Below are 11,780 nucleotides of genomic sequence, written 5' to 3'. Positions count from 1 at the left end.
AGGGTCAGGTGAATTTTTACCAGTTAACAGAATCTACAGGTTCGTCTAGTTCACATTGATGTGGGTGTTAACTGTGTTAGCGGTCCATTAATTTTAGGAATTTAAATTCCAAATTTACCCAAGCAATATCATCAATATTACATTTCAAGCCTCTTCGGGAGTCATAATCTCAAGTCCACGTGTCGAATAATAACAACTCCATTTTCTCTTTCTTCCTCAAGTAGAGTAAAGAAGCAGAGAATAGAAGAACATAACACACACAGAGAGTCATCACAATTTAGGGAAAATTCTCTCATCAACTAAACAGATTTTGAGAAGAAAAAAAAAAAGAGGAGTGGATTAGTTATGGTAAGTACTGTTTGGCTGTGAGAAAAAGTCAAGTTTTTTTTTTTTTTGGTGGTTAGAGGAAAGAGCGAAAGAGAAGGGAAGATTAAGGATATGAATAGGGGTGGAATAGGAATAGGAGGGCCAATGAGAAAATCCTTCAAGGATTCTCTCAAAGTTCTTGAAGCTGATATTCAACATGCTAATACTTTGTAAGTCAACTTATTCTTCATTAACATCCTTAAAAAAACTCAACTTTTTTTTTTTTGTGTGTCATCCTTGTTTTTCTTGTTCTTGTTTATCTAGTACTAGTACTGCTTGGAAATGTATGTTTTTTTGTTGTTGTATAGAATTTACTGTCATCTTTGTATGACCCTTTTGTTCTATTCTTTAGTCTGCTTTTTTTTTTTTTTGATATATTTCGGTTCTGAGGTGGTTTTTCTGTTCTTTTTTTTCTTCTTCTTCTTTGTTTGCTGGTCTGATATGGGTTTTTGTTTCTTGTTCTTTGTTTGCTGGTTTATTTTGTTCTGAATGATTTTTCTGATGTGGGGTTTTTTCTTTTTCTTGCTAAAAATTCTGAAGGTTCAAATTTTCCTGCTTTTTGATTTTTTATTTGTTACATTCTTTGAGATTTTTTTCTTTTCTTTGCTTCCAGTATGTTCTTTGTTCCAAGTGAAATTTCAATGGTTAGATTTTGTGGCAGTGATGAAACGTGTTTGCCCCCTTTCCTTTTTCGTTTTTCTCTGTGTTTAGAACTGTGGTGCATTTGAATAAGGGAGGTTGTTATCAGTGTTTGTTTGGAGTTTACTTCTTTGATTGCTTCAAAAGAAATAAAGGTATCATTTTTAATGCTAATCTGATGCTTAGCTTGTAAGAGCGTCTAAACTCTAATATTATGAGTATGTAGCCTTTTGTTTATGATTTTAAGGCCTACCTTCATCTTGACGATATGTACTTGCTGTAAGGGGATGCTGCTGATTCGCCCACTCTTGGGGGTTTTTTCGGTCCCCCTTTTTTTCTTCTCCTTGAAAATCAATTTGTTGCAATGTGGTTACTTAACTGAACAATCACAAGAGGAAGTAAATTGTTGCATTCTCCATACTGTATTTTCTTCATTTCTGTCTTTTCATTTTTATTCTCCCTCCTTTATCTAGTGGCTTTTGTAATTTGCTGAGGTTGGTTTTGATGACTTCCCTTTGTTTTGTATGGTGAACATGTTTGTTTGGACCTGGTAATTCAGTGTTTTAGTGTTTCCTTCTTTATCCTGTCATTTGGAATGTGATTGTTGGAATTTGGGATGCAGGGCATCTGACTTTCCCAGAGAGTACGATGGAGCTTGCCTACAGATGCGACTGTCCTACAGTCCAGCAGCGCACTTGTTCCTTTTCTTAGTTCAGTGGACTGATTGCCACCTTGCTGGTGCCCTTGGATTGTTGAGAATTCTAATTTACAAGGTTCGGATTGTTCATTTTCATGCATTTCTAATCCCCTCTATTTCAAGCCGCTTTTCCTGTCACAATAACTGTGACATTGGATTGGATTTTTTTGCTCTCTAGGTTTATGTTGATGGCACCACAACCATGCAAACTCATGAAAGGAAAGCAAGCATTAGGGAGTTTTATGGTGAGTTCCTACATTTTCTTTCAATTGATACAATCATGGAAACTATTAACATAAATCAGCTATAATGGCTGCTAATAATCATTGATCTTGTGCAGCTGTTATTTATCCCTCCTTACTTCAACTTGAAAGAGGTGTTACTGATTCAGAAGACAAAAAGCAAAAAGCGGTTTGCCAGGAGAGATACAGGAGAAGAGATGACGAGGATTACAGACAGTGTTCTGACTCGGACATTGAAAGGGAAGAGGAATGTGGAATCTGCATGGAAATGAACAGCAAAATTGTCCTTCCCAAATGCAATCACGCGCTGTGCTTGAAATGCTATCGTGAATGGTATGTTTCATGTGTGGTTTATGTGAAGATAGAAGCTGCGTGTTAAGTTTAAATAATAGATTTCATAGTCTGTTCTTGAATATCAGAGTAGTTTTTAAATTTTGAGCAACTTCTAAGGACAGTAACTCTCCCATCCCATGCCTCCCCCACAGTTGAAGTTCCGGAAATTCTCTGCAGAATCTAAGATAATCCTAAGAGACTTAAGTATCTTTGCAGAGGGAAAATACTGTTTCAGTTGTACTCTTTTTATCCCCCTTCGATGAATACATTTAAATGTTGTTCATAACAGCCACTAAGTGAGGTCCCAATGCTAGATCAAAGACGGCTAGGGCAGGAACAAGTTAATAGCTAAGTCTAGGTTGTTAAAGGGTTAGGTGAGGATTTATATTCTGGTTGCGTGGTAGCCACAGAATTTGAGCAAAAGTCTGTTTTCTTAAGCTGATTCTTTTGTACCTTGGTTTTTGAAATACATTATAGAGATGACATGCTTGGGAAAATGGTGGTTGGCATTTGGTAATTTGTCATATTGAAAATTTTATGTAATATCATTCAGTAATGATGAACTTATCAATAAAACAATGAAATTGTCATAAGTTATGATAAATGCTTCAGAGGTATACCAGTTTTTCCTCTGTGCGTAACGGCATAGTTGATCAAGAACTTGGTAAAGAGAACTACTTTAAGTGATATAGCTAGAAGCTTAGGCTGGTCCGATTTTGTGCTTATACATTCTTCTGTAGTGTTTTTGTGTCTTTATGATGTGGTGCCTGTGTCCAGGGGAAGTGCTCTATCCTAAATTCTAACTGTTATTTCAGTTTATTGACCGAGTGTATTGTCTGTTTTAAGCTTGACATCAAACTGGCGGTAATCATCTTATCTATCTGTTTAGGGGAAATTTGTTCCAATGTTGCAGCCTGAGTGTTTATGATTTTCCCTGCTAACTGTTAACTCTGCAATGTCAGAGAAGCTGGAGTGCATCTTTGCTCTTTTCTGTCACTGTACTACTGGGTTTTAGTGTCTTATTTTGAACATGCTCCGAGCTGTTTTACGACCCCCACTCTGCATGGCAGGGAGAATGTTACCTAACAAAATAGGACCAAATGAAAAATGATGAATTAAATGCAAAGAGGCAGACCTCCTAAACTGAAGTTCTGACTAATATATCTTCTGTGGCCCTTGCAAAGGAATGGACGTGTTTGTTTGCCTTTGTATTCTGATCTAGGTTCTTTTGCTTGCTGATGGAATCTTTTTATAATGTAAAAATCCTGCAATAACCTAGATATGCTGCTATTTGTATTCTGATCTAGGTTCTTTTCCTTGCTGATGGAATCTTTTTATAATGTAAAAATCCTGCAATAACCTAGATATGCTGCTATTCTGCAGATTTCAGGGGCTATATTTAACCCCCCCCCCCCCCCCCAAAAAAAAAAAAAAACCCACAGAGAGAGAGAGACCGTAGCTGGAGCTAGTTTCCTAGTCCTTTAAGTTTGCTTCTTCCCACTTAACGGCTTAAATGATAAATGGTAAATAGAGTCTTAGGTTGCTGCCTCTCCATGAGAAACCGTTTCTTAGTAAAAAAGTGAGATAACAGGTTTCGATGGTCCTGTTAAGCGCTAGAGGCATAAAGTTTCTGCTGGATATAAGTTGCTCCACCATTCAGTTATCTCGGGGTGGAGTAAATACGGTCCTGCTATATCTTATTTACTCTCACACATTTCTGAAACTATGTTTACCCATTCTCTCTTTTCTCTGTGTGTGTGTGTTTAGGTCAAGAGTGGAGGAAAGTTTTCGCATTCTTGTTTTAGTACAAAGATGGACTGCAACCTTCTTGATCCCTTTCCCATAATCCCGTCTTAAAATGACCCTTTAACTCGAGAGCCTAATTCTCAACCTTGATCTAGTTCTATGGGCTCTCTGAAGCTAATCAGTGTTTTCCTATTCTCGTGGGAAGCTACGCGGATGCCTTTGAGTATTCTTATTGATTTAGGGAAAGCCTTTGAATATGTCTTATTGATTAGGGAAATTGTTACTCCCTGTGTTCTATTTTATGTGACACTCTTTCCTTTTTAGTCTTTTTCCCTAAAGCATGACCTTTCTATATTTAGAAACATTTTTAGTTTCCATCATACCCCTGATGACATGATTTACAGGCACGAAAATGTCATGGCATCCTTAAGACCATTTAAGTTCTAAAAGTCTTTTTTTCTTTTTTAAATGGTGTGCATAGTCAAACACCTTCACATGAAATGAAACGGAAGGAATACTGTATACTGACAATGTTGAATAGTGTCTTAGACCGAATGAGAAATTATTAAGAGGGAAGTAAAGGAACAGCACTTTGGGCATATTTCTGTGTTCCGATTATGTTAAGTCGATTATAAGCCGTAGCAATATCCTAAATAGTATTGGAAGTAATCAAGTTCTTATGGTATGCGACATACGAATCTAAGTACCATTTTCTGCTAAAGGGACTCTTTGGGGAGACTAGCAGCTCTTGCTGGTTGTCATATATTTTCTGCTAGGGCTTTGTACTTCATTACTCTACAGAATATGTAAATTCAGCATGATATCTCCTCCTTTCTATGTCCAATTACTTACATATGATCTAATACAATACTTGCAGGCGTTCGAGGTCACAGTCATGCCCCTTCTGCCGCGATAGCCTTAAAAGGGTAGACTCCGGGGACCTGTGGGTATACATGGACAACAATGACGTAGTGGACATGTCAACGATAACAAGGGAGAACCTGAGAAGGCTATTCATGTACATAGACAAGTTACCCCTGATCGTGCCGGATAATGTTTTTGACCACTATGATACTCATATAAGGTAGATGAGCAATGCTGGTCTTTTATTGGGGATTGAATCATACTAAGGACCAAGAAATTGGTCACACTAGATTTAGAAATGCAGGTGGATTACTTTCCACCTTCTGATTAGAAGAACCCGACCGAGTCATCGTAGGGCAGGGGTTGAACCTAAGTTAGATTAGCAGAAAAATGGAGCTTTTTAATTGCATCTCCTAATTTGTAAATTCCTGTACAGTTACAGTTTACTTCTTGAAGATGCAGTGTACTCTTTTTTTTGTTTGTTTTCTAATCGTCGAGTATGCCATAATTACCAGCGGTTGTGGCTTTGTCAACTGCTGGGTTTTATGGTTGCAATTTATTTTGCCTTTGAGAGTGTATAATATAAGATGTATTTAATTACCAGTTTGTAATTTTCCCTTTTCTTGCAAGCATTTTGAAGTAGGATACAGGGGCAGAGCCACAATGATAACAGCAGTCGGTAGAACCTAATAGTTTTGATTCAAATTTTATATTTATATTAAAAATATTATTTAATTTGTACAAACAATTTATCAAGAATCAGTAAGCTAGAATAATTATAATAATGTAGAACCCAGATTCAGACTCCACCTCTGGTAGGATATTGCTGTTACTCTTTACCGAAGGATAACACTGTTCATAAAACTCAAGAAATATTTTGGTGTTCAATAGTCACTCTGGAAAAGTTCATTTTTTTTTGGTGCGGAAGCACCGTTCTTTAATTTGTGTCCCTCAAATTGCTGGTCTCTAATTTTTGTCCTCCGTTTAAAAAAGTAGCCGAAAATACTCTGAAGTTATGGGTTTGAATCCTGCTTAGTAAAAAATAAAAAAATAAAAATTCGCAAGGCAATGCTTTCGCGAAACTTCTGCCGTAAGGCCTAAACATTTGTCCAAAATTAGGCCTATTTGGGCAAAAGTTAGGCCTTAAGGCAGAGGCTTGCCTTTAAGACCTAATTTTTAAAGCTTAATTTCTGCCCTAATAGGCCTAATTTTGCTAAGAAACTCTGTCTTGCGATTTTTTTTTTTTTTTTGACTGAGCCGGGGTTCGAATCCAAAACCTCGAGGTATTAAGTGAAGGGCAAAAAGTAAAGACCACCCCCGAATAAGCGAAATCATGCAGATTGCCCAAATGGAGCAATTCGCACGAATGTCCCTATCTTGGCGTGGTCTTTAATTTTTGTCCCTCAAATCATTGGTCTTTAATTTTTGTCCTTGCTTCTCATTTAAATTTATCACAAGACAGCTAGAGTTTTCAGAGGAAGATGCCATTCATCTTTTCTGTTCAATATTCAATATTCAATATTTATATTGACTATAGCATATCCAACAAATATAATTCACTGTGATAAATGAAATGATACCACTGAAAACATAAAGTTACAAAATAATACTATTAAATACACAATATGGTCTTATCTGTTTCTCATAAAATTCATTCTTAAGCTATCGGAGAAGCTACATCATAGTCAATATTCCTAACTAAGCTGCCTTAGCCGGTTATATCTTTATCTCAATCTCCAAACTTCAAGTTCAATATTTGAGTTGTGCTAATTAGTGCTGCCTCAGCAGCCATCTTTCCATAGATGAAAACTTCATTCACTTCAGCTTCTGCAGACACTGGAAAACTTCAATAACATAAAATGCCAAAAGAAATTTCAAGATTTTCCAATTTTTACTGTGGATCTAACCTTTGTGTTCCAAAACTCAAACAATCTTGTATAAATAATTTGGTTCACCAATAACATATGGATTCAGTGGACTTGGTGGCAGTTCTGGAGGTCGCAGAAGCGGAGCCGATGGTTCTGCATATTCACCTTCATTCTCATCACTATATTCCTTAACTTGCCCAAGAGTTCTTAGAATTGTAGCTAATAAGATGCAGCCCCCCTGCTTAATAAAAGTTTTTATTAAGAATCGCGTAATATTTTTTCAAATAAAAAGACATACTGAAATTTCTTGAAGGGTTTTTTCCTACCTGTGTTAGAACACAAAGCAGGGCAATCCATTGGCAGACATCGCGATTGGAGTTGACAAAATCCTTGAAATCATCAAACCTTCCAGATGGATCTTCTGGTAAATCCTGATTTAGGTAAAACATAATGAGAACATTGGAGAGAAGCAACAGGCTAAGGTTGTTTTGTCGATATCTTGATCAATAGAATACAGAAAGATTACAATATTTGAATAACAATGTGATAAAGATTTCTTAGATGCATACCTTCTTCCAGTCGGAGTTAAAGAAAACATCAGCTCCCATTCCAATCTCTAATATAAGAAGCACAAATATGATGAAAATATACTATAATTTTAGTTAAGGTCCATTCTTTTGATCTCTATCTATGCAGCTTCGTTTTCCAACAACCCCCTCTTGGGCCAAAAAATATTTCCTAAGCTATAAAGAAGAAGGATACAAATGAGAGGCAACAGCAGTTGGCAGAGTTCGCACCAATATGACCAAGGCAAGTGATTGCACACAAAGCAGTACCAACACCAAGAAATGCATGGATGAACCTGCCATTATTTCAGCAGTATTAGCATTTCTCTTATGCCAAGACTGTATTATAGAGCAAGCAGTCAAAATCATTGACGGTGCTACATGGTCCGAGAGGGGTTCCTTCCCTAATTATACAGTGCAAATATAGCTAAAAAAAGTTTCGTTTTTGCATATATATAGATTGTTGAATCCCCTTAATATAAGGGGAGTTTCTTAGTAAGCGACAAAAGTGGCTCACAAAATGAAGTTAGCTCGCAAGATTGTATCTCAAGTGTGGCATTCTTATATTTTCGTGAATCTCCTTATTAGAATCCATGGATCCGCCTCTGGTCAAAATGAAAAAAAGAAACAAGGTTGTCAAAGTAATTGAACAAAGTTGAGAACTCACCAAGGAAACTGAGCATAATCAGGGGATGATGGTGAGTCCGCAGCATCTTTCTGCCAAACTCTAATCATCCATACACCATAAATAAGCATCGCAATGCCCATAAATCCTATTGTTATGTTTGCAATCTTGAGGGATAATTGCAGGTAACTCTTTAGAGGTCTTACCATCTTGAACTTTAAAGAGAAACTGTTCACACACTTGGGAGGGAAAATAGAAGAGCACTTGCTATATATTTAGCTCTTATGTTTGAAAGGACAACTTTGAAGAATGCATAAAAAAAACATATTGATATGATTTATAACTGTGTGAATTCTTAATTTGTGAGAAATGAACAGTGATGGTGACATGCTCATGCAAAGATTACCCAGATAGGCTAAAAAAAGGAAATTTCCAAGAAAGAGCTTATAGTTATCTACTTTGTTGGAGGACATACTGAATTATGAGTTCCTTCTTGAGCTTATATAAACTCAAAAATGGTCTTTGTCCAAAGATGTGGACAGGAGGACAACTGTCTATTTCCAAAATTTCATGTTAGCATCAGAAGATTTTGGAGGAGAGCTCGCTCGTGCTAGGGACATATTGACAAAATGATTCTATGTAGACACTGTTTGATGACTGCAACTAGTTAGCTTTGGTAGTGTAATGTGTGATAAGATGCTTGGAAAAGATAGAGAACATTGTCATTGTATTATAATTACAATGTATGTTTGAGTGATAGATTGAAAAGGCTCTTTTATGTTATGAAGAGAGTTGAATGTCTTTAGCTACGAAGCTACCTTTGTTTTCTTTTCTTCATTTTGCTGTGTATTCTCTTAAAAGAATTCATCCTCTTCCGGTTGAATTCAAACACAGGGGAACGCAAAAACGCAACCAAAGGAAAAGGAGAATATTAATCGGGTGAATTGGGCTTTTACTTTAGAACAACTGTTACGATTGAACCAATTCCAAAATCTTGAATATATGAGCTGATTATGATGCTTAGAATAAATAATAGCTGCTGGTAATCATGGAAGTCACGGTTTTGTTATCTCTATCACTCTATTCTAAAGCTAATATGTCTTGTCACTGAAATCACGGTCAAAATCTGTCACGACCCAGCCCCGTGGGCCGCGACTGGTGCCCTAATTGGACACCCAAACAGACTTACGTACCAGATCGACATATCAAAGACTTATCCAAATTTAGCATACGTTCTTTTGCACAAATACTGAGAACAGACATCATCTTAAGCGGTCACCCATACAAAAACATCATATCAATCCTGTAGGCTGGCGGAATACACATCGCCCCAAATATACACACATAAACAAACATATGGGCCGTTTTGGGCATAATAACAAACGGGACCGCTTAAGGCACAAGTCACAGACATAATCGAACAAACACGACCCATGACCCACATATATGTCTACAGACCTCTACAGATAGCAACAGAATCACAAGACGGGACAGGGCCCCGTCATACCCCTGAACCACATACATATGTACAATGGCAAAAGACTGTACCAAGACGTAGGCTCCAGACAACCGAGCACTCCAAGACAGCAGAATAGAATCCTAAGCGGGCGGATCGGTAAATCAGTCGTTTGTACCTGCGTGGCATGAAACGCAGCCCCCGAAGAAAGGGGGTCAGTACGGAATATGTACCGAGTATGTAAAGCACGGAACGTAGTAAACAAAGTCATAACCGAAGCAGAAGGTACAGAAAATGAACGGAATATCCGGAATAGCAAAATGCTGATCATAAAGCATAAATAGTGCATGCAGAAAACATATGTCATATCTGGTCCCATTACGGGACTGGGTAAACAGAACGTGGTCGCCACCCCGACACTGGCGCCACAACACAGCATAACTCCAGAGTAGGGAATAACTCCGTAACATATCATATCATATCATATCAGAATGTGCACATGTCAAACATATCAGATGGCCATATCATATCATATCATCATATATCAGAATATGTGTACATGGCACAACATACTCCACAACCCATGTACATGTATACCTGCCCCCTCACATCGAGGCGCGGCGAACAATGCAGTGGAATACGCGTGATAACATATCCTGGCCCGGGCTCAGTGAAGGAAACATTGAGGCATCCACGAGTGGAGTAGTGAGAAACTAAATGCATATAATTAAATAAATTCCAAAACTCGATGGACAAATATATTTACGACATCCGAAGGCTCAGAAATCAGTTTCGGGTCAACCGGAATTAGTATACGAAAGTTACAAACTTTTGAAGTACAGAACGTTCTAAAAACGTTTCAGAAGCTCTTTTTGAAAATTCAAGTAACAATCATATTAGGGAACTTTTAAATATCCTTATGGATCAAATCAAATGGAGCCTTTAGAGTCATATGTACGTATCAAAATATATATCCAAGACTTTAGCCATATCAAATATTTTTCTAACAACATTCGGAAACATATCGAATAGAACTTCGAACATCATAAGTACGTATCAAACCATGTGGAATGGCTTATGGAAGTCAAAGATATTGGCTATCCTGGTGGCTTTAAGAATAGAATTTTCTTTAAAAGCATACATATGTGTTATTTGTTCGTTTCATAAAGGCCATGCCAAAAGAAAGAAAGGTAGGCTTTACATACCTGGGTTTCTATCTAATTGTCCAACGTCTACTTCTCGAACTCGTAAGACTACAATTAAGATGATAACATCACGATTAGACCACCTACACCATTTACAATTTAATTTGCATACAAATGGAACTTAACAAAATTCGAGTAGCATTTCCTCTATAACCCTTACTCCAATCCAATTCCAAAACGGTCCATAATACGTACAATATCCCCAACAACAGCAACAACACTAAATAGCAACATAACCACTTGAGAATTTCCCCAAAAACCTCACCAAAATAGTCCACAAGGCAATCATGTCAACAAACTAGTTAATACTTTCGTAGCACCATTTCCGCCACTTTAAACTAGGGAATTCTTTCGTAAACAACTTAATTAACAAGATATGAGGATAAAACATACCTTAATTGATGAATCTATCAACCATCCTTTTCACTTAAATTTGCCAAGAACAATCTTGCTCCTGTTAGATATTTGAACAAGAACTATACTTGCTTTCATAAAATAAGTGTGAAACGTTGCTGCATAAGTTCATGAGAAATTATTTAGCTAAGTATAACTTGGGGCTGCTGGTTACGTTTGGAAATTGCTCCCAAAATGAGAAAATAGGTACTGCCAACGTTTAATTCCCTCAATGACTTGTTGCTAAAATTAACGAAAATGGGTGTTGGAAGCAGTTAGTCTACTTGGTATATAAGAAGACATGTGTCCCTTATTTTACTCATCCCTTAGAATTAACTTAGCTTCTTGTAAGCACATGAATTCTCCACGTAGCAACACTTGGACAGGCCATTTAATCCTTTTCCAACTATTGATGTTAATCTTTATCCAATGCTAGTAATTCCCTTGGTGGGACCGATGTGTCCCATGTTGTCTCCCTTAAAATCAATAGAATGTTTATAATAATTCTACACGTAATTTATTTCTTAATCTTGATTTAATTAAATATGGACTACTCTTAATATACTTCATATACTCATTATCATGATTATGCAACATGACACTAGTTCATAGCTCTTTTTGATACACGCAAAATATTATTTCCAATCATCGTTGTCACACTTTTTCCATCTTAAATCATTTCGGGACTTTATTCCTTGTATACATCGAGTTCTTAATTTTCATGCTTGAATATGACCATATTCTTCGGGCTCAGGTAAATTTGTTCATGTTGGATGTTTC

At 36.9% G+C, this 11,780-nt stretch overlaps 2 protein-coding genes across 3 annotated transcripts; one reads left to right on the top strand and one right to left on the bottom strand.

Annotated features, from left to right (window-relative positions):
* Positions 1-238: 238 nt before the first annotated feature.
* LOC132621753 (E3 ubiquitin-protein ligase AIRP2-like) lies at positions 239-5,487 on the top strand. The gene is made up of 5 exons (XM_060336135.1): positions 239-536; positions 1,628-1,778; positions 1,881-1,947; positions 2,043-2,277; positions 4,901-5,487. The coding sequence occupies exons 1-5, from the start codon at positions 439-441 to the stop codon at positions 5,109-5,111; spliced, it is 762 nt and encodes a 253-aa protein (XP_060192118.1). The 5' UTR covers positions 239-438; the 3' UTR covers positions 5,112-5,487.
* A 941-nt stretch (positions 5,488-6,428) lies between these two features.
* Positions 6,429-11,270, bottom strand: LOC132623643 (tetraspanin-19-like). Of its 2 annotated transcripts, XM_060338424.1 has the most exons (8): positions 11,001-11,270; positions 10,608-10,655; positions 7,989-9,580; positions 7,518-7,617; positions 7,325-7,405; positions 7,082-7,186; positions 6,795-6,993; positions 6,429-6,714 (listed from the first exon to the last, which is right to left on the bottom strand). In XM_060338424.1, exons 3-7 carry the CDS (start codon positions 8,153-8,155, stop codon positions 6,811-6,813), a joined length of 636 nt encoding a protein of 211 aa, XP_060194407.1. In that variant the 5' UTR covers positions 8,156-9,580; positions 10,608-10,655; positions 11,001-11,270; the 3' UTR covers positions 6,429-6,714; positions 6,795-6,810. The 2 variants fall into 2 exon arrangements, with proteins under 2 accessions (XP_060194407.1, XP_060194408.1); XM_060338425.1 differs by lacking the exon at positions 10,608-10,655.
* Positions 11,271-11,780: the final 510 nt, after the last annotated feature.

The sequence above is a fragment of the Lycium barbarum genome, chromosome 12 (genome assembly GCF_019175385.1).
Source record: "Lycium barbarum isolate Lr01 chromosome 12, ASM1917538v2, whole genome shotgun sequence".
Taxonomy (NCBI): Eukaryota; Viridiplantae; Streptophyta; class Magnoliopsida; order Solanales; family Solanaceae; genus Lycium; species Lycium barbarum.
This window is presented reverse-complemented; position numbering and strand designations above follow the sequence as displayed.

Excerpts from the sequence above, each read along its gene's own strand:
- LOC132621753 (XM_060336135.1), top strand. The coding sequence starts at position 439 with ATGAATAGGGGTGGAATAGGAATAGGAGGGCCAATGAGAAAATCCTTC. Across the intron at positions 1,779-1,880 it reads TGAGAATTCTAATTTACAAG|GTTTATGTTGATGGCACCAC; the intron begins GTTCGGATTGTT and ends TTTGCTCTCTAG. Across the intron at positions 1,948-2,042 it reads AAGCATTAGGGAGTTTTATG|CTGTTATTTATCCCTCCTTA; the intron begins GTGAGTTCCTAC and ends GATCTTGTGCAG.
- LOC132623643 (XM_060338424.1), bottom strand. The coding sequence starts at position 8,155 with ATGGTAAGACCTCTAAAGAGTTACCTGCAATTATCCCTCAAGATTGCA. Across the intron at positions 7,618-7,988 it reads GATTATGCTCAGTTTCCTTG|GTTCATCCATGCATTTCTTG; the intron begins GTGAGTTCTCAA and ends AAATAATGGCAG. Across the intron at positions 7,406-7,517 it reads ACTGCTGTTGCCTCTCATTT|TATATTTTCATCATATTTGT; the intron begins GTATCCTTCTTC and ends CTAAAATTATAG.